Source organism: Oryctolagus cuniculus, chromosome 2, assembly GCF_051225735.1.
Source record: "Oryctolagus cuniculus isolate XC-2025 breed Fujian yellow rabbit chromosome 2, ASM5122573v1, whole genome shotgun sequence".
NCBI classification, from domain to species: domain Eukaryota; kingdom Metazoa; phylum Chordata; class Mammalia; order Lagomorpha; family Leporidae; genus Oryctolagus; species Oryctolagus cuniculus.
The window spans coordinates 55,931,897-55,954,052 of record NC_142868.1 but is presented as its reverse complement, the minus strand read 5'-3'; the positions used below and the strand labels follow the sequence as shown (position 1 = coordinate 55,954,052).

The window sequence follows — 22,156 nt, the reverse complement described above, 5'->3', positions numbered from 1 at the left end:
CAACAGCAAAAGGAAGACCTTTCTCTCTGTCTCTCTCTCTCACTGTCCACTCTGCCTGTAAAACAAAACAAAACAAAACAAAAAAACCACACAGTGTGTACATTATATTTTCTTCAAATAAACAATAAACCACTTCTTATAAATGATGTGGTTCAGTTTCATATAGCTAAGAAAAAGAGAATTCTGGAAGACTAGAAATAAGTTGTTGGCAGCACTCTCCTTATCAATAAAGCAGCTCAGGTGGCAGGTTTTCGGTGCGGCGGGTAAGGCACTACTTAGAAGTCTGCCTCCCTATCTGAGTGGCACTATTTGGAAAGCCTGCTTCCCTTTTGGAGTGCCTGGATTCAAGCTGGTCCTGCTTCTGATTTCAGCTTCCTGATAACGTGCACCCTGGAAGGCAGCAGGTGATGGCCCAGGTACCTGAGTCCCTGTCACCAACATGGGAGATTTAGATTGAGTTCTAGGCTCCTGGCTTTGACCTGGCCCAGTTCTTGCTGTTCCATTTGGGGAACAGATCAGTGAATGGAAAATCTGTTTGTCTCTCTCTGCATTTTAATAAATAAAAAAAATTAAAATAGAAGTGTTTAAATGGTCTCAGCAAGAACAATGGAAAACTGTTTTATTGTTCACATTTTCCATCTGTCAGTATACTCAAGACACCTGAAAACATGTAGACTCATTTTCTAAGGAACCAGTATTTTAGATGCAGTACTTTTAGCTACATCAGTGATTCTCAGCCTGGTCTGATTTTGTTACTCCAGCGGATTATTTGGCAGTTTCAGGAGGTCCTTTTGGTTGGCACATCTTTGGGGAGCTACTGGCACCTAGTGGGTAGACTTCAGGAATGCTGCTAATCCTCCAACACACAGGATAGTCTCCCATATCAAAGAATTATCAGGTCCAAATGTCAACCCTGAGAAACCATGAGCTAGATTGCTGGTCTCATTCATTTTCATCCTAAAATCTGCAGCATAATCTCAGATCAGAACACTTCATTGAAACTTTTTGGTTTTCATGTCATAAGGTATAAATTTTATTTACAATGATTAAGAATTTAGTTAAGAAAACAAAGACTAAAACATGTGTGATAAAATACTGACAGAGAGGGGCAAGTCTTGTGATATAGTGGTTTAAGATGCCAAATGCAATGCCTGAAACCCCTATCTGAGTGTGGGTTCAAGTACTAGCTACTTTGTTTCTGACCCAGATTCCTGCTAATGCATCGTGGGAGGCAACAGATGATGGCTCAAGTGCTTAGGCCCCTGCCATCAACTTGGGAGTCCTGGTTGCAGTTCTGGGCTCCTGGCTTTGCCCTGGCCCAGTCCTGGCTGTGGTGGGCATTTGGGAAGTGAGCCAGTAGATGGAAGATCTGTCTCTGTTTATTTCTCTATTGCTCTGCATTTCAGGTAAATGAAAATAAATGAGGGGCCAACACCTACAGTGCTGGCATACCATATGATATCACCAAAGTTCCAGCTGTTCCACTTCCAATCCAGCTCCCTGCTAATGTGCCTAGAAAAGCAGAGGAAGATGGATCAAGTACTTGGGTCCCTGTACCCTTGTGGGAGACCTGGAGGAAGCTCCTGCCTCCTGGCTCCTGGCTCCAGATCAGCCCAGCTCTGGCTATTGCAGCCATTTGGGAGAGGGAACCAGCAGATGGAAGATCTCTGTCTCTCTGTAACTCTGCCTTTCAAATAAATAAATAAATCTTAAAAAGACAAAACAAAAACAAAGAAACAAAATGTAAAAGGGAAATATAAAACAGGTCAGAGCTATATATAATCAAAATTTAAATGAAGATCTTGTTAGATACCTAGATCTCTCCAACATAATTTTATTTTTAAAAATATTTATTTATTTGAAACATACAGTTAGAGAGAGAGGGAGAGACAGAGACAGAGAGAGGAAGAATCTTCTATCCACTAGTTTATTCCCCACATGGTGGCAATGGTCAAGGCTGGGCCATGCCAAAGCTAGGAGCTAGGTGCTTCATCTGGGACTCCCATGTAGGTGGCAGGGACCCAAATACTTGGACTATTTCCTCTCCAACTTAATTTTACTTTCCAACGTAAACTGAAAATTAAGAGGCATTAAGTGTCATACAAATATATTTTCTCTAAGACAAAATTCTGAGAAAAAGCTATTTAATTCTTTTTATTTTAACTTCAAGCACTGTGTTTATCTTTGCTGGCACATTAAGTCTTCTTTGGAAAAAGGCAGGCACATAAATTAAACTATCTGTTTTTCCTGATACTCTATAAATAAAAAATAACATAAGAAGGAAATAAAAAAGAAGATGCAGCACAATGGAAGTCTATTTTTCGAATCTGCTAGCACTATACTTTTTAAAATAATGTTAATTACGATACCCTTAATTCTAAATAAGATTGTCCCCGAAAAAGCAAATGTGTTACATTTATTCCTTCTTCTTCACCTGCTAATTTCTTGGAATTTAAAAAAATGTTACAAAATGAAGGATCTTAACATTAAAATCTCAATTAATATGGTTACCTAAAAGTCAGTTTAAAAGAAAAATGAAGCTTCACAAAATAAATACACTGAAGCAACTATAATAGTAGTAACTTTTATTTAAAATACTTTTAATCGAGGAAAGCTCATTTTACATGAGTTTCCAACTAATTATTAGAGTTAGAAACAAAGAAAATAAAACCAGAGAAAATCCTCTGTAGAAAAAATACACAAGGAACATTTCTACATGTGAAAAAGCAGTCAACAGTCTTAACATCTGAACATCCAATTATTACTCTCAATTCCATCTCTCCTAGTGAACACCACTATCAACCTTGAGATCTGATTTGTTCTTGTCATTCTTCACTGAGTAGATGAAATATGTTAAGGTGTCTTTTTCATTCACTGGAATAGATCTAAAGTGGCAACCAACTATCTACAAAGAAAAAAAATTGAGGAAATTAAATTTTAGATATTAACAGATTTCATAAACTAGGTAAAATATGTTTCATCAAAAGAAAAATACTGCTAAGAATTATTTTCTTTAAAAATTAAAATATATTTAACAAAATATCAACAAGATGAAAAATATACAATAGGATGTTACAAACAAGAGATAGTGTGATTTCAAAGGATCAAGTTTTGGCCCATTTAAATATACATTTATTAAAAAGCATATTTCTTTTTGTTTTAACTTTTATAATTGGAACTATATTGAGATAAACATTTAATTGTAAAATATCTAGGCAATAAAAGAGAAGAGTTCATATGCACTTAATCTACTCATAGAAAAAAAATAAAATTGAAAAAGTTTTAGTACTAGAGAAACAAAACCATGAAATATCTTTCCAATATGAAGGTCTTCAAAAAGTTCATGGACAATGCATACCAAGAAAAAACTACCAAAATAAACTTTCATTCCATTTTCCAAGAGCTTGGTATGTTTGCCTCAACTTACATTTGCTCATTCACTTATTATCAGTATTCTTTATTTAGGTTCCTTGAAGAAAAATTATGAAAGGAAAATGAGAGGAGAAACAGATATCAACTGATGAATGTTTACCTGCTTCCTTGCCTTTTCATTGTGCTATTCTAACATGTATACTATTACTACCAATAGGAGAAGAAAAGATTAAACTGGAGTTTTCATATGCATTCTACCTTTAGGAGATAAAATTTCTTAAAGAAAAAGTTCATCGACACAATAATGTAGAGACATAAGGAAAATAGTTAGTCATTTCTGGAATCTCTTAAAATATATGTGTCTTATTTCTTATTGCTTCTTAACCTGTTTCCATCTGCATTTCCAACTATGTAAACTATAACATTCACGGCTATTTCTTATTTTTTAAAAAGAAAATAGCTCCAGAATAAAATAATTGTTTTAGAAGGTTACACTGTCAAAAAGTTCAGGTTTTGCTTTATACATATAAAAAATGTTTAAAAAGCTATGAAACTAATCAGTCAGCTCTTTGGTTCTCACTTGTCCCAAAACAAAGGTGCTTTCACTTGATTCGTATCTAATATATTTCATCATGGTAGGTGATACCTGTATTTATGTATTGTATAATACAAAAAGGACATTTTAAAATACAATTAAAAAAATACAATTTAAAGAAAAACGAGGCTTTTATTGTCTAGGCAAGAATAAAGAAGAAATTCTAGCTAAGTAGGTATTATATCAAATTTTAACAATATCAAAAAATATTTTGTCAAATAATTGTAATTTCCATTCTTTTATTTCACTCACTATGCACAATATAGAAATTTTTGGCTAACTACTAAATTCAAACTGAAGAACGTGAGAAAACTGATTATATATTTCCATTTCTGTCCTAATAGATTTTAAATATGATTAAAATGTAAATACATAAACCTGTGAGCATCTTGGCAAGATGCACAGATTTCTTGGTTCTATTACTTCCTGAGAACACATACCTCCATACACACACTTGGTCAACTTTTCACAACTCAATAAGGACTAGAAGTCCTGTGCCAAACAAATTTTCAGTAAAAACTTGAATGAAAGGCTTTACTTTTTTTTTAGATGAGAAGAAGTCATGGATGCTTCTCATAAAACAAATTAACATCAACAAGAACAATTTTGTCATAGTTAAATCAGTTAAGTTATTGAAATAACATTCAGGAACTTATATGCAGACCTATTCCAGCAGAAGATTCAAAAAATCAAACCAGCTAATTTAAAGTTTAAATAACATAAAACTCATATATACCTCAACAAGCTGTGCTTTATTAAGTCCTGGTCTGGTTGGTAGCTTGAAGTGTCTTTTGTATCTCCTAAGCGTATTTACTTGTAATTGGTATAAATCAACCTAGAAAAAAATTTACACATATGAATTAGTCCATACTGTTTTTTTAAAATTTACCACTGATAGGTTCAAGAACAAAATTTCAACTTCAGCACAATACAAACTTAACTCCATGGTTTATATATAAACACTTTAATCTTTCTGGGATAAATACTATAAACTGGTGGTGGTATTATATATTATATATATGAATAAAATTCTAATAGTTGTCAACTGAAAATATAATAATTCAAACTGTATAACTTTTATTAACTGGGTATATTTAACTTTGCTTTCATTTCCAGATTTCTCAAATGTTTTAAATGTTTAAAAAATTTCCTCAAATGTTTTTATAAAAATTTCAGAATGAACTACTTAGGAGTTACATTAAACATACAAAAATTTTCATCTACCTCTGGCGTGTCAATATCTTGAACAGGTGAATCACCTCCATCATCATCACTGCCTTTTCTCTTTCTTCTGTTTCGAACACTCTGAATTAAATTTTTATGATAATCACAAATGTAAAGATGCCTTGCCTGAAACAGAAAGAGTTCACAGACTGCTTATTTTACAGTAAAATGTTTCTGTGCATTAATACACACATAGGCCACAGGGAATTATTGAAAACAGTCAAAACAAGCCATTGGTAAGACAAGAGTATGTTTCTAGTCTTAAATCCTAGGCCTTGTTAAACCAGATGTCTGGCAATACAGAGTGGAGTGGGAGGAGGAAGAGTGTAGTGCCACTTGGGGGAGGGACAGAGGCAGAAAAAGGAGAATGAGAAATTCCAGTCCTCTGGGTTTTGTCATCAAATTGCAAAGGTTGACCTGAATTAGTTATTTCAGGCTGGATTTTTAACTGGCAAGGGAGAAGATGATGTTGACCACAATTCTGTTACCTGATAGTATTTTCCGCTTAAAGAGCAAACTTAAGTAGTACCATGCATGCTTTCCAATCTAATTTACTACCCAAATCATATTACAGGCACAACATTTTCCAAACTAGCTATTAATTTTTATCCTATATTTAAATTTCAATTATAAATTTTTCTAAGTATTAAATCAATGTATTTGTATGTGATACAAAGTAATCTGAAATTATTCAAATTCACCTGAAAAGTTTCTCACGAATACCACTAAAGAGCTGTTTAAAACAGGCAGAAAATGTCACAATAAACTTTTCAAAAGCTTTAATTACATATTTTCATGAGAATTGTATAGCGACACGGAAATACTGGGCTTCATATTTTGACAGCTAATTCCTTAAAAAAAAAAAAAGGGCTGAGCTAACAGGCTTGACAATTTTCAAGCTAAGCCTCAGTTAAAAACATGCAGGACGCGCGCTAGGTTCTGACAGCTTGGTATTCATTTATTGCCAGCCAGAACTCCGAAAAGTAGCAATGGGTGTTTCTAAAACCCTCCCAGTCGGTCAAAAGAACAGAAAACGGAATCCTGATGGCTGCCAAGCGAATGGCAAGACCGCAGAGGCTACGTGCTCCCACGTTCAGAGTAGCTGCGGAGCAGCTGACACTGCAAACACGGTGTACAGCCCCTGCGCCGCGCGAGGCGGCAGGGTGGGGGGATCTCGCTCTGTGTTCCGGACCAAGGACCTTCCTGGGTGTAAGGTCCGATTGGACTCCACTTTCCCCAGAGTAGGGCAGCTACTTCACCCTGGGGCCACACGCCAGCTCGGGCAGCACAACAAAGGCTCCTCCATTCCAAGAAGGGGCTGCCGGGCTGCAAGAAAACTACTCCGGGTGCTCCGTGCGACCTGCCCCTTTGTTTCGATTCCCGATTGCAGCAGAGGAGGAAGAGGGAGGACTGCGCGGGAGAGACGCATGCAGCGGGAGGTCGGGGGGTGGGGAGAGGAGGAGGAGGAGGGGCACCGCAGCGTGTGTTTTTGCGTGTGTTGGGGGTGGCGGTCGGAGTTGCAGTGACTTTGTTGTTTGCTCCCTAGCTAAGACTTCGCAAGTCCGCACTGCAGCCAGGTCGGGGGTGGGGGTGGGGGTGGGGGTGGGGGCTGAACCTTGCCAACAACCCGTGTCTTTGCCCAGCTGCTGGAGCCCCACAGGGGCGGTCCCGCCGTCACTTACGCTCTTATCCAGCTCGATCTTCACCTTCTTCTGGGAGATGCTCTTCTGGATCCTCTTGCTGAAGCTGGCGTTGCCTGCCGCCCGGCCGCACCGCTCACCGTCCTCCCGCAAACAGCAGAGTTGCCCGGGGCCCGGGCCAGCGGCTCCCGGGGGCCCAGCCGCGGAGACCGCGCCGCCTCCGGGCACCTCAGCCCCAGCGCTCGCCCCGTTCCCATTTCCAGCCGAGGCGGCGGCGGCCGCTGCAGCGACCACGGCGGCCACCGCGGCGGCTGCGTCCCCACCGCGGCTCATCTCCTCAGGCGTGAAGCCGTTCATGTCTCCGCGCTCCGAGGCGCCGGCGCCGACAGAAATCCCCGCTAGTCTCGCCGCTCCGCCTCTCTCCGCCAGGTCCCTCGGGCACACGATCCGGCGGCGGCAATTCACTCTGCACCCCAAGTTCGGCGATGGCCCGGCCAAACACGCAATGTCCCCAGCCTGGCGATTACCGTTGGCGCCGGAGAGTGGACAGTGCTGGGGGTTAAGACTCAAGAGTGGGGCAGCACAGGGACCTGGGACCCCGATTACTGTCACATGGAGACTTCAACACTTGGACCGCGGCGCCTCCGCCTCCCTTCGGCCCCTGGACCTGCGCAAGCACGACGCACCCCCCCCCTTCCGCCCCTTCCACTCTGCCGCGAGTTACCACGGGAATTGTAGTTCCCTACTGCGAAGTCGACCTGAGTTTCGCCCTAATCTGGCGTCCAGTAGACTGGATGAACTACACATCCCAGCATGCATCGCGCCACAGCGGGCCGATTTTTTCCAAAGCACCGGGAAAACAGGAGTGTGTGGTTGTGGATTACGCTGTTTATTCTAGTCTCCTGTGTCTCCCTGGAAGTTGGGTGGTGTTTAGCTCCTGGAATTTCGCGGGGTTGGTGTTCAGAGGAAGTCAGCCGACTCTGAGGGGAAGCATAAAGGCGGGTGGGGGAGTAAGTGAGCGTGCAAAAAAAAAAAAAGTTTCGGGGCCGTTCTGCGTGTGTGGTAAAACCGTTTTTGGTGAACTATGCTTTTGAGGGAAACCAAACCAAGGAGAATTCAGTCAGCTGGCGCTTTCCAGGTCTTTGAGGTCCTGCAGCTAACACCTCTGCTTGCCTAAACACCTCTTTCTTGCAGCAAATTAACGGGACGACTGCTAGGAAGGAAATGCCTACTTCTTGACAGTGACAGATCCTACTCAAAAATGCCTTTTCTAAATCCTTGTTCGTTCCTTCAGTGTTTCATTCTTAGGTGCAAAAAGCAGGTCGCTTCCTGGGGTAGAATCACTGGCTAGTTGACAGTAACTGGACTACTTTTTCCCTCCATTCCCAACCTTGTCAGTTTCTCCTCGGATGCCTCTGAAGGAAAGAGGCGTCTAGAGGGGCGCGGACTGCAGCGTTCCTAAGTCATTTGGATTGCTCCTCGGAAACTCCCCAGGGGTAGCTCTGCCCAGTGTGGAGAAAAGCCGCATTCTCCGAGCGGACTGCACGGCCGTGTGTGTTGCAACAGGCTCCTGTGAGCGCGCGTGTGTGTACGTGCATGTGCGCGCGTACGTGTGTATGCTTGCATGTGGGAGCGTGCTGGTGGAGGGCGGGTTTGGAGGAAGGGCGTGGCTAATATAAAAGCTGCGCATTAACTGGTAACAGCGCACCGGTTTAATAGTCTTTTTAAAATTTTTGTTGTTGTTGTTGAAAGGCAAAGTTACAGAGAGATTAAGAGAGGCAGAGACAGCCAGAGATGTTCCATCTGCTGGTTCACTCCCCAAATGGCCATAAGGGAGGGACTGGGCTGGAGCCAGGAGCTTCTTCCAGGTCTCCCACGTGGGTGCAGGGTTCAAGCACTTGGGCGATGCACTGCTGCTTTTCCAGGCACATTAGCAGGGAGCTGAATTGGAAGTGGAGCAGCCAGGACTGGAACCATTGCCTAAATGGGATGTCTACTTCGCAGAAGGTGGTTTACTCCACTATGTCACAAGGCCACCTGCCACTGCTTTGTTATTTAAAAATATTATGCACATACTTGAAAGGTTCAAAGTGGGGGTCAGGTGGGAGAGAGAGACATCTCCCATCCAGTGGATGCCTCCTCAAATGCCCCCAAAAGCAGGGGTTGGGCCAGGCAAAAACAAGAAGCCAGAAATGCAATCTGGGCCTTGGAGGGTGTCAAGGACTCAAGTACTTGCCCCATCACTGCAGCTGCTCATGGTGTGCAGGAAGCTGGAAGCAGAACCCTGCCTAACTTGAACTCAGGCATATACAGGCCTCCAAAGCAAGGTCTTAACTGCCAGGCCAAATGCCAGCCCCCACAATCTCATTGTTTAAACAGAAGTACTTAACATAAACCCAGCAAGTTTGTTTCATTTTGTTTTGTTTTATTTTTTAAAGTGCTTTAACCCTTACTGAGTAAATCTAGGGGCAGATTCTGCATCCCCTTTTAAATATTAGAATCAGTAGGTCTGCTTTAGGAAGTGGCATATCTTTTGTGTCCAAGAATAAAACACTGAAGGAACATACAGGTATTTAGAAAGCGCATTTGTCAATAGGACCTATCGTTGTTAAGAAGTAGGGATGAGGAGCCAGCGCTGTGGCATAGTGGGTAGAGCCGCCACCTGCAGTGCTGACATCCCATATGGGCACAGGTTAGTGTCCTGGCTTCTCCACTTCCAATCCAGCTCTCTGCTATGCCTTGGGAAAGCTGTAGAAGATGGCCCAAGTCCCTAGGCCCCTGCACCTGAGTGGGAAGACCGGGAGGAAGTGCCTGGCTCCTGGTTTTGGATTGGTGCAGCTCCAGTTGTTGCAGCCAATTGGGGAGTGAATCAGCGGATGGAAGACCTCTCTCTCTCTCTCTCTCTCTCTCTGCCTCTCCTTCTCTCTCTGTGTAACTCTGACTTACAAACAAATAACATAAAATAAATCTTAAAAAAAAAAAAAAGTAAGGATAAGTGCTGTGAGTATACGCTGGCAGGTTAAGGAGTTGATGTCAGCTGCAATTTGAAAGGCAGGCTCCCTAATTGGCTTCAACCCGGCAACCTGGCTCAATATCTTTTTTTTTTTTTTTTTAAGATTTATTTATTTGAAAAGTAGAGTTACAGAGAGAGGGAGAGACAGAGGTCTTCCATCTGCTGGTTCACTCGCCAAGTGGCTACAACCAGGAACTGGAAGCTTCATCTAGGTCTTCCATGTAGCTGCAGGAGCCCAAGCATTTGGGACATTCTAAGCTGCTTTCTCAAGCATATTAAAAGGGAGCTGGTTGGGAAGTGGAGTAGACGGGACTCCAGCGGGCGCCCAGGTGGGATGCTGCTATTGCAGTCAGCAGCTTAACCTGCTACTTCACAACTCTGGCTCCTCAATGACTTGTTTTTTTTAAAAAAAAAAATTTATTTATTCAAAAGGTAGAGGGACAGAAAAAAATAAAAATATTACATAAATTGTAATGAGCTAGGAAAGATACTAGATAAGTACTTCATATATCTTCTTCCAGCTGCAATGTGCAGTAAGATGTCCAGTAGCCATATGTGATATGGTATTCAGCACTTGAAATGTGGTTAGTGAGTCTGAAGAAACTGAATTTTTAATTGAAATACAGTGATTTTAAATCTTAAAAATTTGATCCTTGACTCAACTATTAGAAAAGCTTTAAGGATGTTTGGAAAAATTTGGATATATGAATCTATTTTTTAACAAATTTTATAAAATCAGAATTTTACAGCTGAATTGTGATGTGCTGTTAAGTATATACTAGTTGGATTGCAAAGACTTAGTAATAGAAATTAAGAAAATTCATTTAATACCTCATTAATAATGTTTATATTGATTACAATATTTAAATGACAATATTTCAGGGTACTTGCTTTAACATGAGAGAAACATGAGCAAGGTGTAGTTTATAAACAGAAACTGAAGGTCTGCAAGGGAAGGGAAGGTGATTAATGAAACAAAACAATTTGGGAAGATGAGAAGTAATGAAATCTAGAATATAAGTAAAAAGATTTTTTCCCTTTCCGCCACAGTTACATAAATAACAAATTGCATAAAACCATTTCAATAATAAAATTTTAATAGTACGGAGATTCTCATCATCAAATCACCAAGGAAAAATTATAAAGTTCTATGATGAATCCCCTGCAAGTCAAATTCCTAAACTTTGAAAGGCAATTAGTGGGGCATCCTTTTAATTCACCCTTTCTTGATTTCCTAAGCATATCTGATTCCTAGAGATAATATTCCAATACAATCTTTTTAGTTCCCTTCTTAGTCTTTGGATTTGTAGTGATCTGTAGTGAATTAACTGAGTTGTGTGTTGTTTCTCTTCTCCAATCCCAAAAAATGGCATTGCTTTTATAAAAAGAATCACCATTATTTATTAATAAAAATCAACTCCTCTTTATAAGTTTCAATTTGAGTGTAACATGATGGATAAAGCCATGATCAGAATATATGAAATTAACAAATTAAAATGAACAAATTAAAAGTAACCTTCACAAGCCTGTGTACAAACCATATGTGTCCAAGAGGATAGTGCTTAGTTTTCCTTCTTTGGCACTAGAGGTAGACAAAAATAATATAAAAATGAACAGGCTGTAAATTAGCCATGCTACCTTAACTAAACCAGGCAGTAACAATGCAAAGCTAAAAGGTCAAACATTAGTGCTTTATAGCACACATGAAATTTAGGTATTGGATTATTCTTCCCCTGAAGGTGTAGTTTAAAAAAAAAAAAAAACAGCATAAGCGGCAAATAATTGATTTGCCTTTCTTGTCTAAAGAGTCTGTGTAGGGAAATTCTGTTTTCCCTATGATTATTTCCTAATTAAAGCTTCCATAACTTGCAGAGATCTGCTGATTTTGCACACACCCACTAGAGGGGAAAGGTGCTGCTGCTTATTCTATGAGTCTTGAGTCTGCGAAAGTCCTTCTTTCCTTGTCTTTACTGAAGTCTCAGAGAGCCTTGTAGGTTTGCTGAGCCTAGCTAGACGCATGAAGATGAGGTTTTTGCTTGCTCAGGCCAGTCAGTAAGGTCCACCTGTGTTTTCTGAAGGTTCATCTGCTTGATAGAGGCTTTCTCTTTGCTGAGAAATACATACTTGCTTAGGACTAGCAGGGCCCCTTAACAAACGCTATTTGCGTCTTACTATAAATTTTAGTAGCCTACCAATTTGAAAGACCTACATTACCTAGATTTAAAGACACCCTCAGGGAACACAGCAGTTAAAAACAAATTGCAGAACTGCCCAAATCTGCCAGATTGTAGAATATAAGCCTCAAAGCCCAAAATCAAGAATTTGCATGGTTTGTGCTAACTAAAGCACTATAAAAACTTAAAGTTACTTACTTAGCTCACTCCAGAATTCCCAAGTCCTATGCTAGTTTGATCTCCCATCCACCATCTTTTTTGTCATTTTTTGATGATTTTGGCTAGTATCCTTGTTAATTGAGACCTTAAGGAGGCCCATTAAATAATATGAAGTAATTGGATAATAAGATTGGCTACATGATATATAGAGGCTGAATATCCTGTTGTTGATGAAATAGCTTAATAGTTAAAAATATGTGAGAATTTTTCCCGTTCCGTTGCTCTGTTTATCTTCTCACCAATCATCACCTTATAATAATTGTATTAGTTGTTATTTGTTGGTGTAACAAAATATATCTAACACGGGTCGCTTTGTAAAGAAATAGGTATATTTAGCTCAGATATTTTGGAGGCTGGAAGTCAAAACATCAGAGTGTCGGCTCTGGCAAGGCTTCCCCCTTTCCCTCCTGCCTCACTTTATGGCAGATGGCAACAATGACAACACATTTGCTAGTGAGGGATCACATCTCCATATAGGAAGCCAGTGAGAAGTAAAGGTCAGACTCAAGTTTTTACAACTTGCTTTTTTTTTTTTTTTTTTTTTTTTGACAGGCAGAGTGGACAGTGAGACAGAGAGACAGAGAGAAAGGTCTTCCTTTGCCGTTGGTTCACCCTCCAATGGCCGCCGCAGCCGGCGCGCTGCGGCCGGCACACCGCGCTGATCCGATGGCAGGAGCCAGGAGCCAGGTGCTTTTTCCTGGTCTCCCATGGGGTGCAGGGCCCAAGGACTTGGGCCATCCTCCACTGCACTCCCTGGCCACAGCAGAGAGCTGGCCTGGAAGATGGGCAACTGGGACAGAATCCGGCGCCCCAACCGGGACTAGAACCCGGTGTGCCGGCGCCGCTAGGCGGAGGATTAGCCTAGTGAGCCGCGGCGCCGGCCTACAACTTGCTTTTGAGAGCACTCAAAGACTTAGTATTACCTTCCAAGAGCAGTGCACTTAATGACTTGAGGACTTCTCACTAGGTTCTACCTCTTAAAGATCCCACCTCCCACCATTGCTACACCAAGGAACAAGTCTCCAACACATGAGCCCTTGGAGGATAAATCATATTCAAACCATAGCAATAATCTTAATACTCAATATCTTGATATCTGTTCATCCAACTTTTTTCTTCAAGATTACGTTTTTCTTGGCTTAGTGTGCTTGTACACAAATTTTAGAATTAGTTGGTGAAAGTTCCTTAAAACTTGGTGGAAATTATATATAAACAATGTTTTTATTGTTTGTATTTTACATATGCATTATATATGAGGGCACTTAAAAAGTTTGTGAAAATAGAATTAAATGGTAAGTTTATTTTGCTGCAAAAAAGCTTTTGAAATTCATACATACGAAGGATCTTTAAAAAGGTCATAAAAGTATATATTATGAGAAAACTTACATGGATTTCAAAACTTCCCAGTTTCTTCCTATGGTGATACTTTGCAAAGCTATAGTACAACCAGAAATTGACATTGATTCAGCCCAGATACAGAACATTTCAATTACCACAAGGACCCCTCTAATTGCTCTTCTATAGCCATACCCATATCCCTCCTGTCCCCAGTCTCTCAACTCCTGGCAACCACTAAGCTGTTCTCCATTTCTAAAAGTTAATCATTGCAATACAAAATATACAAAAATACAGGGAATTATACAGTATGTAAACGTTCGGAATTGTTGCTTTTTCATTCAACATAATTCTCTAGAGATTTATCCAGGTTGTTGAATGCATCAGTAATTTGTTCCTTTTTATTGCTGAGTAGTATGCTCATGTAGGACCATTTTTTTAGCTGTTCAACCAGTGAAGGATATCTGGGTTGTTTCTAGTTTAGGGCTGTAAACATTCATGTACAGGTTTTCTTGGTACACACAAATCCTAATTTTTCTGAGGCAAGTGCTCAGGAGTACAACTGTTGGGCTGCATGGTAGATTGATGCTTAGGTTTTAGAGCAACTGCAAACTGAGGGCAGATGTTTGGTACAGCAGTTTCAACAACACTTGGGATACCCATGTCGTATGTCAGAGTCCCTGGATTTAGATCCAGGCTCTGATATCAATTCCAGCCTCCTGATAATGTGCACCCTTAGAAGACAGCAGGTGATGGCCAAAATAATTGGGTCCCTGCCACCTATATGGGAGACCAGGATTGAGTTCCTGGCTTTTGGCTTTAGCCTAGTCTAACTCTGACTGTTGCAGGCATTTGTGGAGTTTAAAACAGTGGCACCAATGGAAAGCTCAGTCTGAATAAACAATAAAAATATTTTTAAAAGCGGCATACTAATTTCTACAATGGCTGTACCATTTTACATTCCCACTAGCAATGTTATGTGTGATCCAGCTTCTCTGCATCCTTGCCAGGAGTGTCACCCTTTTTTATTTCACCCAGTTTTATAAGTGCGAAAACTGTTGTGGTTTTATTCTGTATTTCCTGAATGGCTATTGTTGAATATCTCTTCATTTGCTTATTTGCCATCTAAATACGTTCTTCGATGAGTGTTTGTTCATGTCTTTGTTCACTTTCTAATTGGGTTTGACTGTTCAGTTTCAAGAATTTCACCCTCTATTAATATAGATATGAGTCCCTTCTCAGATATCTGGTCTGGAAATACAAGAATACTTAAAAAGCTTTGTGGAAAAAATCAAATTGAAAGATAACTTTCTTTTGGTGAAAAATCTGAAATCCATGTATTTTTCCATAATATACATTTTCTATGAACATTTTGAAGATCCTGTGTATTTTCTCTCAATCTGTAACTATTTTTTATTCTCTTAATGCTTTACACAGGGAAAAGTTTTTCAGTTTTGGTAAGTCTATTTATCAATTTTTCCTTTCATGGATCATGCTGTTGGTAATAAGTTTTTTTTTTTTTTTTGAGAATTTTTTTTTTTTGACAGGCAGAGTGGACAATGAGAGAGACAGACAGAGAGAAAGGTCTTCCTTTTGCTGTTGGTTCACCCTCCAATGGCCGCCGCAGCCGGCGCACTGCGGCCGGCGCACCACACTGATCCAATGGCAGGAGCCAGGTACTTATCCTGGTCTCCCATGGGGTGCAGGGCCCAAGCACTTGGGCCATCCTCCACTGCACTCCCTGGCCACTGCAGAGAGCTGGCCTGGAAGAGGGGCAACCGGGACAGAATCCGGTGCCCTGACCGGGACTAGAACCTGGTGTGCCGGCGCCACTAGGTGGAGGATTAGCCTAGTGAGCCGCGGCGCCGGCTGGTAATAAGTTTAAGAACTCTGCTTAGACCTTGATCCCAAAGGTTTTCATTTATATTTTTTCTTAGTTTTGTATTTTACATTTCAGCTTACATTTTGAGTTCATTTTGTGTAAGATATGAGAGTTAGGTTGAGTTTGTTTGTTTTAATTACTATAGGTGTCTTTTCTCAGTTGTGAATAAATCTTGACTATTATGTCTTCAAAATACCTTTCCTCTATTTTCTGCTCTTCATTTTCTAGGACTAGAGTTCCATGAGTTTAGACTTTTTCATCTTGTTGCATTTATCTTTGATGGTCTTTTGTTTTGTTTATTAAGATTTATTTATTTATTTGAAAGAGTTACAGAGAGAAAGAGAGGGAGAGACAGAGACAGAGAGAGATCTTCCATCCGCTGGTTCACTCCCCAAATGGCCAAAAGGGCGTAAGGTGGGCCCATCCAAAGCCAGGGCCAGCGGCTTCTTCCGGGTCTTCCATGTGGGTGCAGGGGTCCAAGCACTTGAGTCATCTTCTGCTGCTTTCCCTGGCACATTAGCTGGGAGTTGGATTGGAAGTGGAGAAGCCAGAAATTGAACCAGTGCCTATATAGGATTCCAGTGCTGCATATGGCGGCAAACTGCTAAGCCACAGCACTGCGTGGGCACTGGATTTTTTTTTTTTTTAAGATTTAGTTATTTTGAAATTCAGTTACAGAGACAGTGAGAGAGATGGAGAGAGATCTTCCATCCATTGGTTTATTCCCCATATGACCACAACAGGCAGCCCCAGGGCCAGACAGAAGCCAGGAGCTTCTACAAGGTCTTCCACGTGGGTGGCAGGGGTCAAAGCACATAGGCCATTTTCTGTTACTTTTCCCAGGTCATTAGCAGGGAGCTGGATCGGAAGTAGAGCAGCCAGGACATGAAAAGGCACCCATATTGGACACCAGTGTCACAGGCAATGGCTTTACTTGCTGCACCACAATGCCAACCCCTCCTGGTCTTTTTTTATTTTTCATTTTACACTTTTCCATGTTTTTTCTCTGCGCTTATGGGTGGTTATTTTAATATCTCTATTTTCCTATAATGGCAGCTCTGTGTATTTTATTTTTGATGCTCACCATTTCTTCTTATATTCTTGTATCTTTAGAATTATTTCCCTTTTTCTTTTTTGAGGCTTATTTATTTATTTGAAAGGCAGAGTGACACATAGAGAGGGAGAGACAGAGTTCTTCTATCTGCTGGTTCATGCCCCATATGGAATCAAAATCTGAGTCAAGCCAAAGCTAGAAGCCTGGAACTCTATCTGGGTCTCTCATTTGATCAGCAGGGGCCCAAGTACTTGGGCCATCCTCCACTGCTTCCCCAGGCTTATTAGCAGGGAGCTGGATTGGAAGTGGAGCAGTTGGGATGTGAATGGGCACTCTCATGTGGGAAGCTGCACTACAGATGGCAATTTAACACCAGACTCAATTTTCGTCTTGAAGAACATACTTTAGAATCTCTTTTAGCACCAGTATATTGAAAGCACCTCATTTTCCTTGATTTTAAACTATTTTTACTTGTACTTATACTTAAAAGGGTTTTTATAGGTGCACACAGTTCTAGTTTGATAGTTACTTTCTCTCAGCCCTTTAAAGATGTGTTTTAGGGCTGCCACTGTGGTGTAGTGGGTAGACACTGCCTGCATCTCATATGGGCCCTGGTTAGAGTCCTGGCTACTCCACTTCCAATCCAGCTTCATGCTAATGGTCTGGGAAAGCAGTAGAAAATAGCACAAATTCTTGGGCCCCTCCACCCACATGAGAGACCCAGAAGAAGCTCCTGGATCCTGGCTTCAGATTGGCCCAGTTCTAGCTGTTGCAGACATTTGGGGAGTGAACCAGCAGATTTAAGACCTCTCTCTCTTTCTGCCTCTGCATCTCTGTAACTGCCTTTCAAATAAATAAATAAATCTTAAAAAAAAATATTTCCACTATCTAGTGACTTCCATTATTGCTGTAGAGTAGTAGGTGGCAGTATAACTGTTTTCTTTTGTAGTTAAGCTCTTTTCTCTCATACTTTAAAAAATTATTTTTTTACATTCTGAAAGTTCAATTTTTAATTGTGAACTTTTTAGGCTATTTTTTAGGCTACTTGATTTAATTTTTGCTTCTTTAATTTATATCATTCATTATGAAAAAATTCAGCCAGTTTATTTAAATAGTGCCATTTTTGCTTTTCTCCATTCTCTTTTTTTTTTTCTCCAAAGGAACCTTTTATTTAAGGAATACAAACTTCATGTATTTCATAAGTAGAACTTTACAAATATAGTGATTCTCCCCACCATACCCGCTTTCCCATCCATACTTCCACCCCTCTTCCTCCTTCCTCTCCCATTCCCAGTCCCATTCTCCGCTAAGATTCATTTTCTTTTTTATAGAAAGCTTTTATTTAATAAATATAAATTTCATAGGTACAACTTTTGGATTATAGCAGTTCTTCCCCAATACCCGCCCTCCCACCCACAAATCATCCCACCTCCTACTCCTTCTCCCATCCCATTCTTCATTAAGATTCATTTTTAATTATCTTTATATACAGAAGATCAACTCTATACTAAGTAAAGATTTCAACAGTTTGTACCCACACAGACACACAAAGTACAAAGTACTGTTTGAAGACTAGTTTTACCTATAATTCTCATAGTATAACACATTAAAGACAGAGATCCTACATGGGGAGCAAGTGCACAATGACTCCTGTTGTTGATTTAACAATTGACACTCTTATTTATGATGTCAGTAATCACCCGAGGCTCTTGTCATGAGCTGCCAAGGCTATGGAAGACTCTTGAGTCCAAAAACTCTGACATTATTTAGACAAGGCCATAATCAAAGTAGAAGTTCTCTCCTCCCTTCAGAGAAATGTACCTCCTTCTTCGATGGTCTTTTCTTTCCACTAGGATCTCATTCACAGAGATCTTTCATGTAGGTAATTTTTTGCCACAGTATCTTGCCTCCCATGCCTGAAATGCTCTCATGGAATTTTTAGCTAGATCCAAGTGCCTTAAGGGATGATTCTGACACCAGAGTGCTCTTTACGGCATTTGCCATTCTATGAGTGTGCTATGTGTCCTGCTTCCCATGTTAGATCGTTCTCTCCTTTTTAATTCTATCAATTATTATTAGCAGACACTTGTTCTTATTTATGTGATCCCTTTGACACTTAATCCTATCTTTATGGTTAGTTATGAACTTAAACTGATCACTTTAATAGTAAGATGGCATTGGTACCTGCCAACTTTATGGGATTTGGAGTCCCGTGGTAAGTTTTTAGCTTTACCCTTAGGGGTAAGTCTGAGGGAATGTGTGCTGAACTGCACATCTCCTCCCTCTTTTATTCCCACTCTTATTTTTAACAGCGATCAATTTTCAATTGGATTTAAACACCTAAGAATAATTCTGTGTTAAATAAAGAGTTCAACCAATGGTATTAAGTAGAAAAAGAAAATACTAAAAAGAATAAAATAGTAAGCTGTTCCTCGACAGTCAGGACAAGGGCTGATAAAGTCATTCCTTTTCATAGTGTCAGTTTCACTTCTGCAGGTTTCCTTTTAGGTACTTGGTTAGTTGTCCCAGATTCCTCCATTTTGTTGCAAATGACTGGATTTCTTTTTCTTCTTCTTTTTTTTTTTTTTTTTTTTTTTTTTTACCGCTGTGTAGTTTTCCATAGAGTACATATCCCATAATTTCTTTATTCAATCTTCCGTTGATGGGCATTTAAGTTGATTCCATGTCTTAGCTATTGTGAATTGAGCTGCAATAAACATGAAGGAACAGATAGCTCTTTTATTTGCCAATTTAATTTCCCTTGGGTAAATTCTGAGGAGTGAATGGCTGGGTCATATGGTAGGGCTATATTCAGATTTTTGAGGTATCTCCAAACTGTTTTCCATAGTGGCTTTACCAGTTTGCATTCCCACCAACAGTGGATTAGTGTGCCTCTTCACCCACACCCCTGCCAACATCTTTTGTTTGTTGATTTCTGCATAAAAGCCATTCTAACTGGGGTGAGGGGAAACCTTATTGTGCTTTTGATTTGCATTTCCCTGACAGTTAGTGATCCTGAGCATTTTTCATGTGTCTGTTGGCCATTTGGATTTCCTCTTTTGAAAAATGTTTCTTTGAGTCCTTGGTCCATCTCTTAAGTGGGTTGTTTATTTTGTTGTGGTGGAGTTTCTTGATCTCTTTGTAGATTCTGGTTATTAATCTTTTATCAGTTGCATAATTTGCAAATATTTTCTCCCATTCTGTCGGTTGCCTCTTCACTTTCCTGTTTCTTTTGTAGTATAGACACTTCTCAATTTGATGTAATCCCAGTTAATTTTGGCTTCGGTTTCCTGTGCCTCTGGGGTCTTTTCCAAGAAGTCTTTGCCTGTGCCTATATCTTGCAGGGTTTCTCTGATGTTCTCTAATAATTTGATGGTGCCAGGTCGTAGATTTATACCTTTAATCCATGTTGAGTGGATTTTTGTGTAAAGTGTAAGGTAGGGGTCTTGCTACTTACTTCTGCATGTGGAAATCCAGTTTGCCCAGGACCACTTGTTGAATAGGCTGTCCTTGCTCCAGTAATTGGTTTTAGCTCCTTGATCAAATATAAGTTGGTTGTAGATGTTTGGGTTGATTTCTGGTGTTTCTATTCTGTTCTATTGGTCTAGCCATCTTTTTTGTACCAGTACCAGGCTGTTTTGATTATAACTGCCCTGTAGTATGTCTTGAAATCTGGTATTGTGATGCCTCTGGTTCTGTTTTTGTTGTATAAGAGTGCTTTAGCTATTCGAGGTCTCCTGTGCCTCCATATGAATTTCAGCATCATTTTTTCCAGATCTGAAAAGAATGTCTTTGGTATTTTGATTGGTATTGCATTGAATCTATAAATTGCTTTTGGGAGAATGGACATTTTGATGATATTGATTCTTCCAATCCATCAACATGGAAGATTTTTTCATTTTTTTTGTATCTTCTATTTCTTTGTAATTCTCCTCAGAGATCTTTGACATCCTTGGTTAAGTTTATTCTAAGGTATTTGATTTTTTTTGTAACTATTGTGAATGGTTTTTTCTCAGCTGTGGCTTTGTCTGTGTATACAAAGGCTGTTGATTTTTGTGTATTGATTTTGTATCCTACTATTTTACCAAACTCTTCTATGAGTTCCAAAAGCCTCTTAGTGGAGTCTTTTGCATCCCCTATATATAGAGTCTTGTCATCTGCATATAGGCTCCATTCTCTTTTTATAGGACTAACAGACCATTGGAATAGTGATATACATTTCTATTTTCAATGCTTCTCAGTTTCATTTTAAAATAATTTTCATCTCAATTTTCTGTTTAATTCTATGATTTTTTTAAAGATTTATTTTTATTTATTTGAAAGGCAGCATTACAGAGAGAGATGGAGTGATACAGATCTTCCATCCACTGATTCACTACCCAAGTGGCCACATGGTCAGGACTAGGCCATGCAGAAGCCAGGATCCAGGAGCTTCATCAATGTCTCCCACAGGAGAGCAGAGGCTTAAGGACTTGGGCCATCCTCTGCTGCTTTTCCAGGCATATTAGCAGGGAACTGGAGTGGAAGTAGTGCAAGCTGGAATCAAATTGGTGACCATATGGGATGCTGGTGTTGCAGGCAGAGGCTTTATCCCTTAAGCCACAGTTTCAACCCCTCTGGGTAATTTTGTTAGCAAATTGTGTTTATGTTTTCAGCTCTACCTAATCTTTTTAGCCTAGTCATTAAGATTTCAACAATTAAGTTTTTAATTTCTTGAAGATTTATTTAGTTCTTTTCAGATCTTTTTGTCATTCCTGATAGACAGTTATTGTTTCCTCAACTTTGTAATTCCATCTTTTTTCTTATTAAAGAGTTTAACATTCTGAATCTAAAAAATTACAAATGTCTCAATTCCTTGGGTATTCAATGGTGGCTTGCTTCTTCATATGGATAGTTATATTTGATTTTGTATTTCTATTTATTGGTCAATCTGTGAAGTTCTTTAACATGAAATTAGGATGTTTTCTCAGTAAGGATTTCCATTTGTTTAAGTCAAGAGACAAAGTTACTACCAAAATGCTACCATTTTAATTTTTTCAGAATGTCGTGGCTCTTTCTGCTCTTTCCCCTACAATTTTCAAAAACTTTACCCATGGCTTCTTCACTTCTGATCCAGCTTGCTACCAATGCACACCCTGGGAGGCAGTGGATGATGACTCAAGTGCTTGGGTATCTGCCGCCCATGTGGAGGACCCAGGCTGACATTTGGTCTCCCAGATTCCTGGCTTTGGTCTGGTCTAGCCTTGATTGTTGTGGGTATTTAGAAAACTGGCCAGCAGACCTCTCTCAGCTTTTCTCTCTCTCTCATTTTTCCTTTAAAATAAAGTAAAAATAAATAAAAATAAAGTAATAAAATAAAATGCCTCAGTTCAACAAAATCCAGTTCAGCTTCCTTTCCCTGTATATCAATAGCTAAGGATGAAAAATAAAACTTCTGCCATGGGTTTTTGTTGTCATAGCTACTGTGCTCTTCAGGTTTACTTAACATTCAAATCTACCATCATGTCTGAGTTTAGTCCACAATTGGTATCCCTCCCTCCCTCCCTTCCTACCTCCCTCCCTTCCTTCCTTTTTTTTTTTTTTTAAAGATTTATTTATTTATTTGAAAGGCAGAGTTACAGAGAGACAGAGGCAGAGAGAAAGAGAGG

The 22,156-nt window shown here is 39.9% G+C and overlaps 1 protein-coding gene across 1 annotated transcript; it reads right to left on the bottom strand.

Moving 5' to 3' along the window:
- Window positions 1–2,568: 2,568 nt before the first annotated feature.
- Window positions 2,569–7,534, bottom strand: SAP30 (Sin3A associated protein 30). Its single transcript, XM_002709472.6, has 4 exons — window positions 6,874–7,534; window positions 5,192–5,317; window positions 4,704–4,802; window positions 2,569–2,905 (listed from the first exon to the last, which is right to left on the bottom strand). Exons 1-4 carry the CDS (start codon window positions 7,186–7,188, stop codon window positions 2,783–2,785), a joined length of 663 nt encoding a protein of 220 aa, XP_002709518.1. The 5' UTR covers window positions 7,189–7,534; the 3' UTR covers window positions 2,569–2,782.
- Between the last annotated feature and the right edge of the window lie 14,622 nt (window positions 7,535–22,156).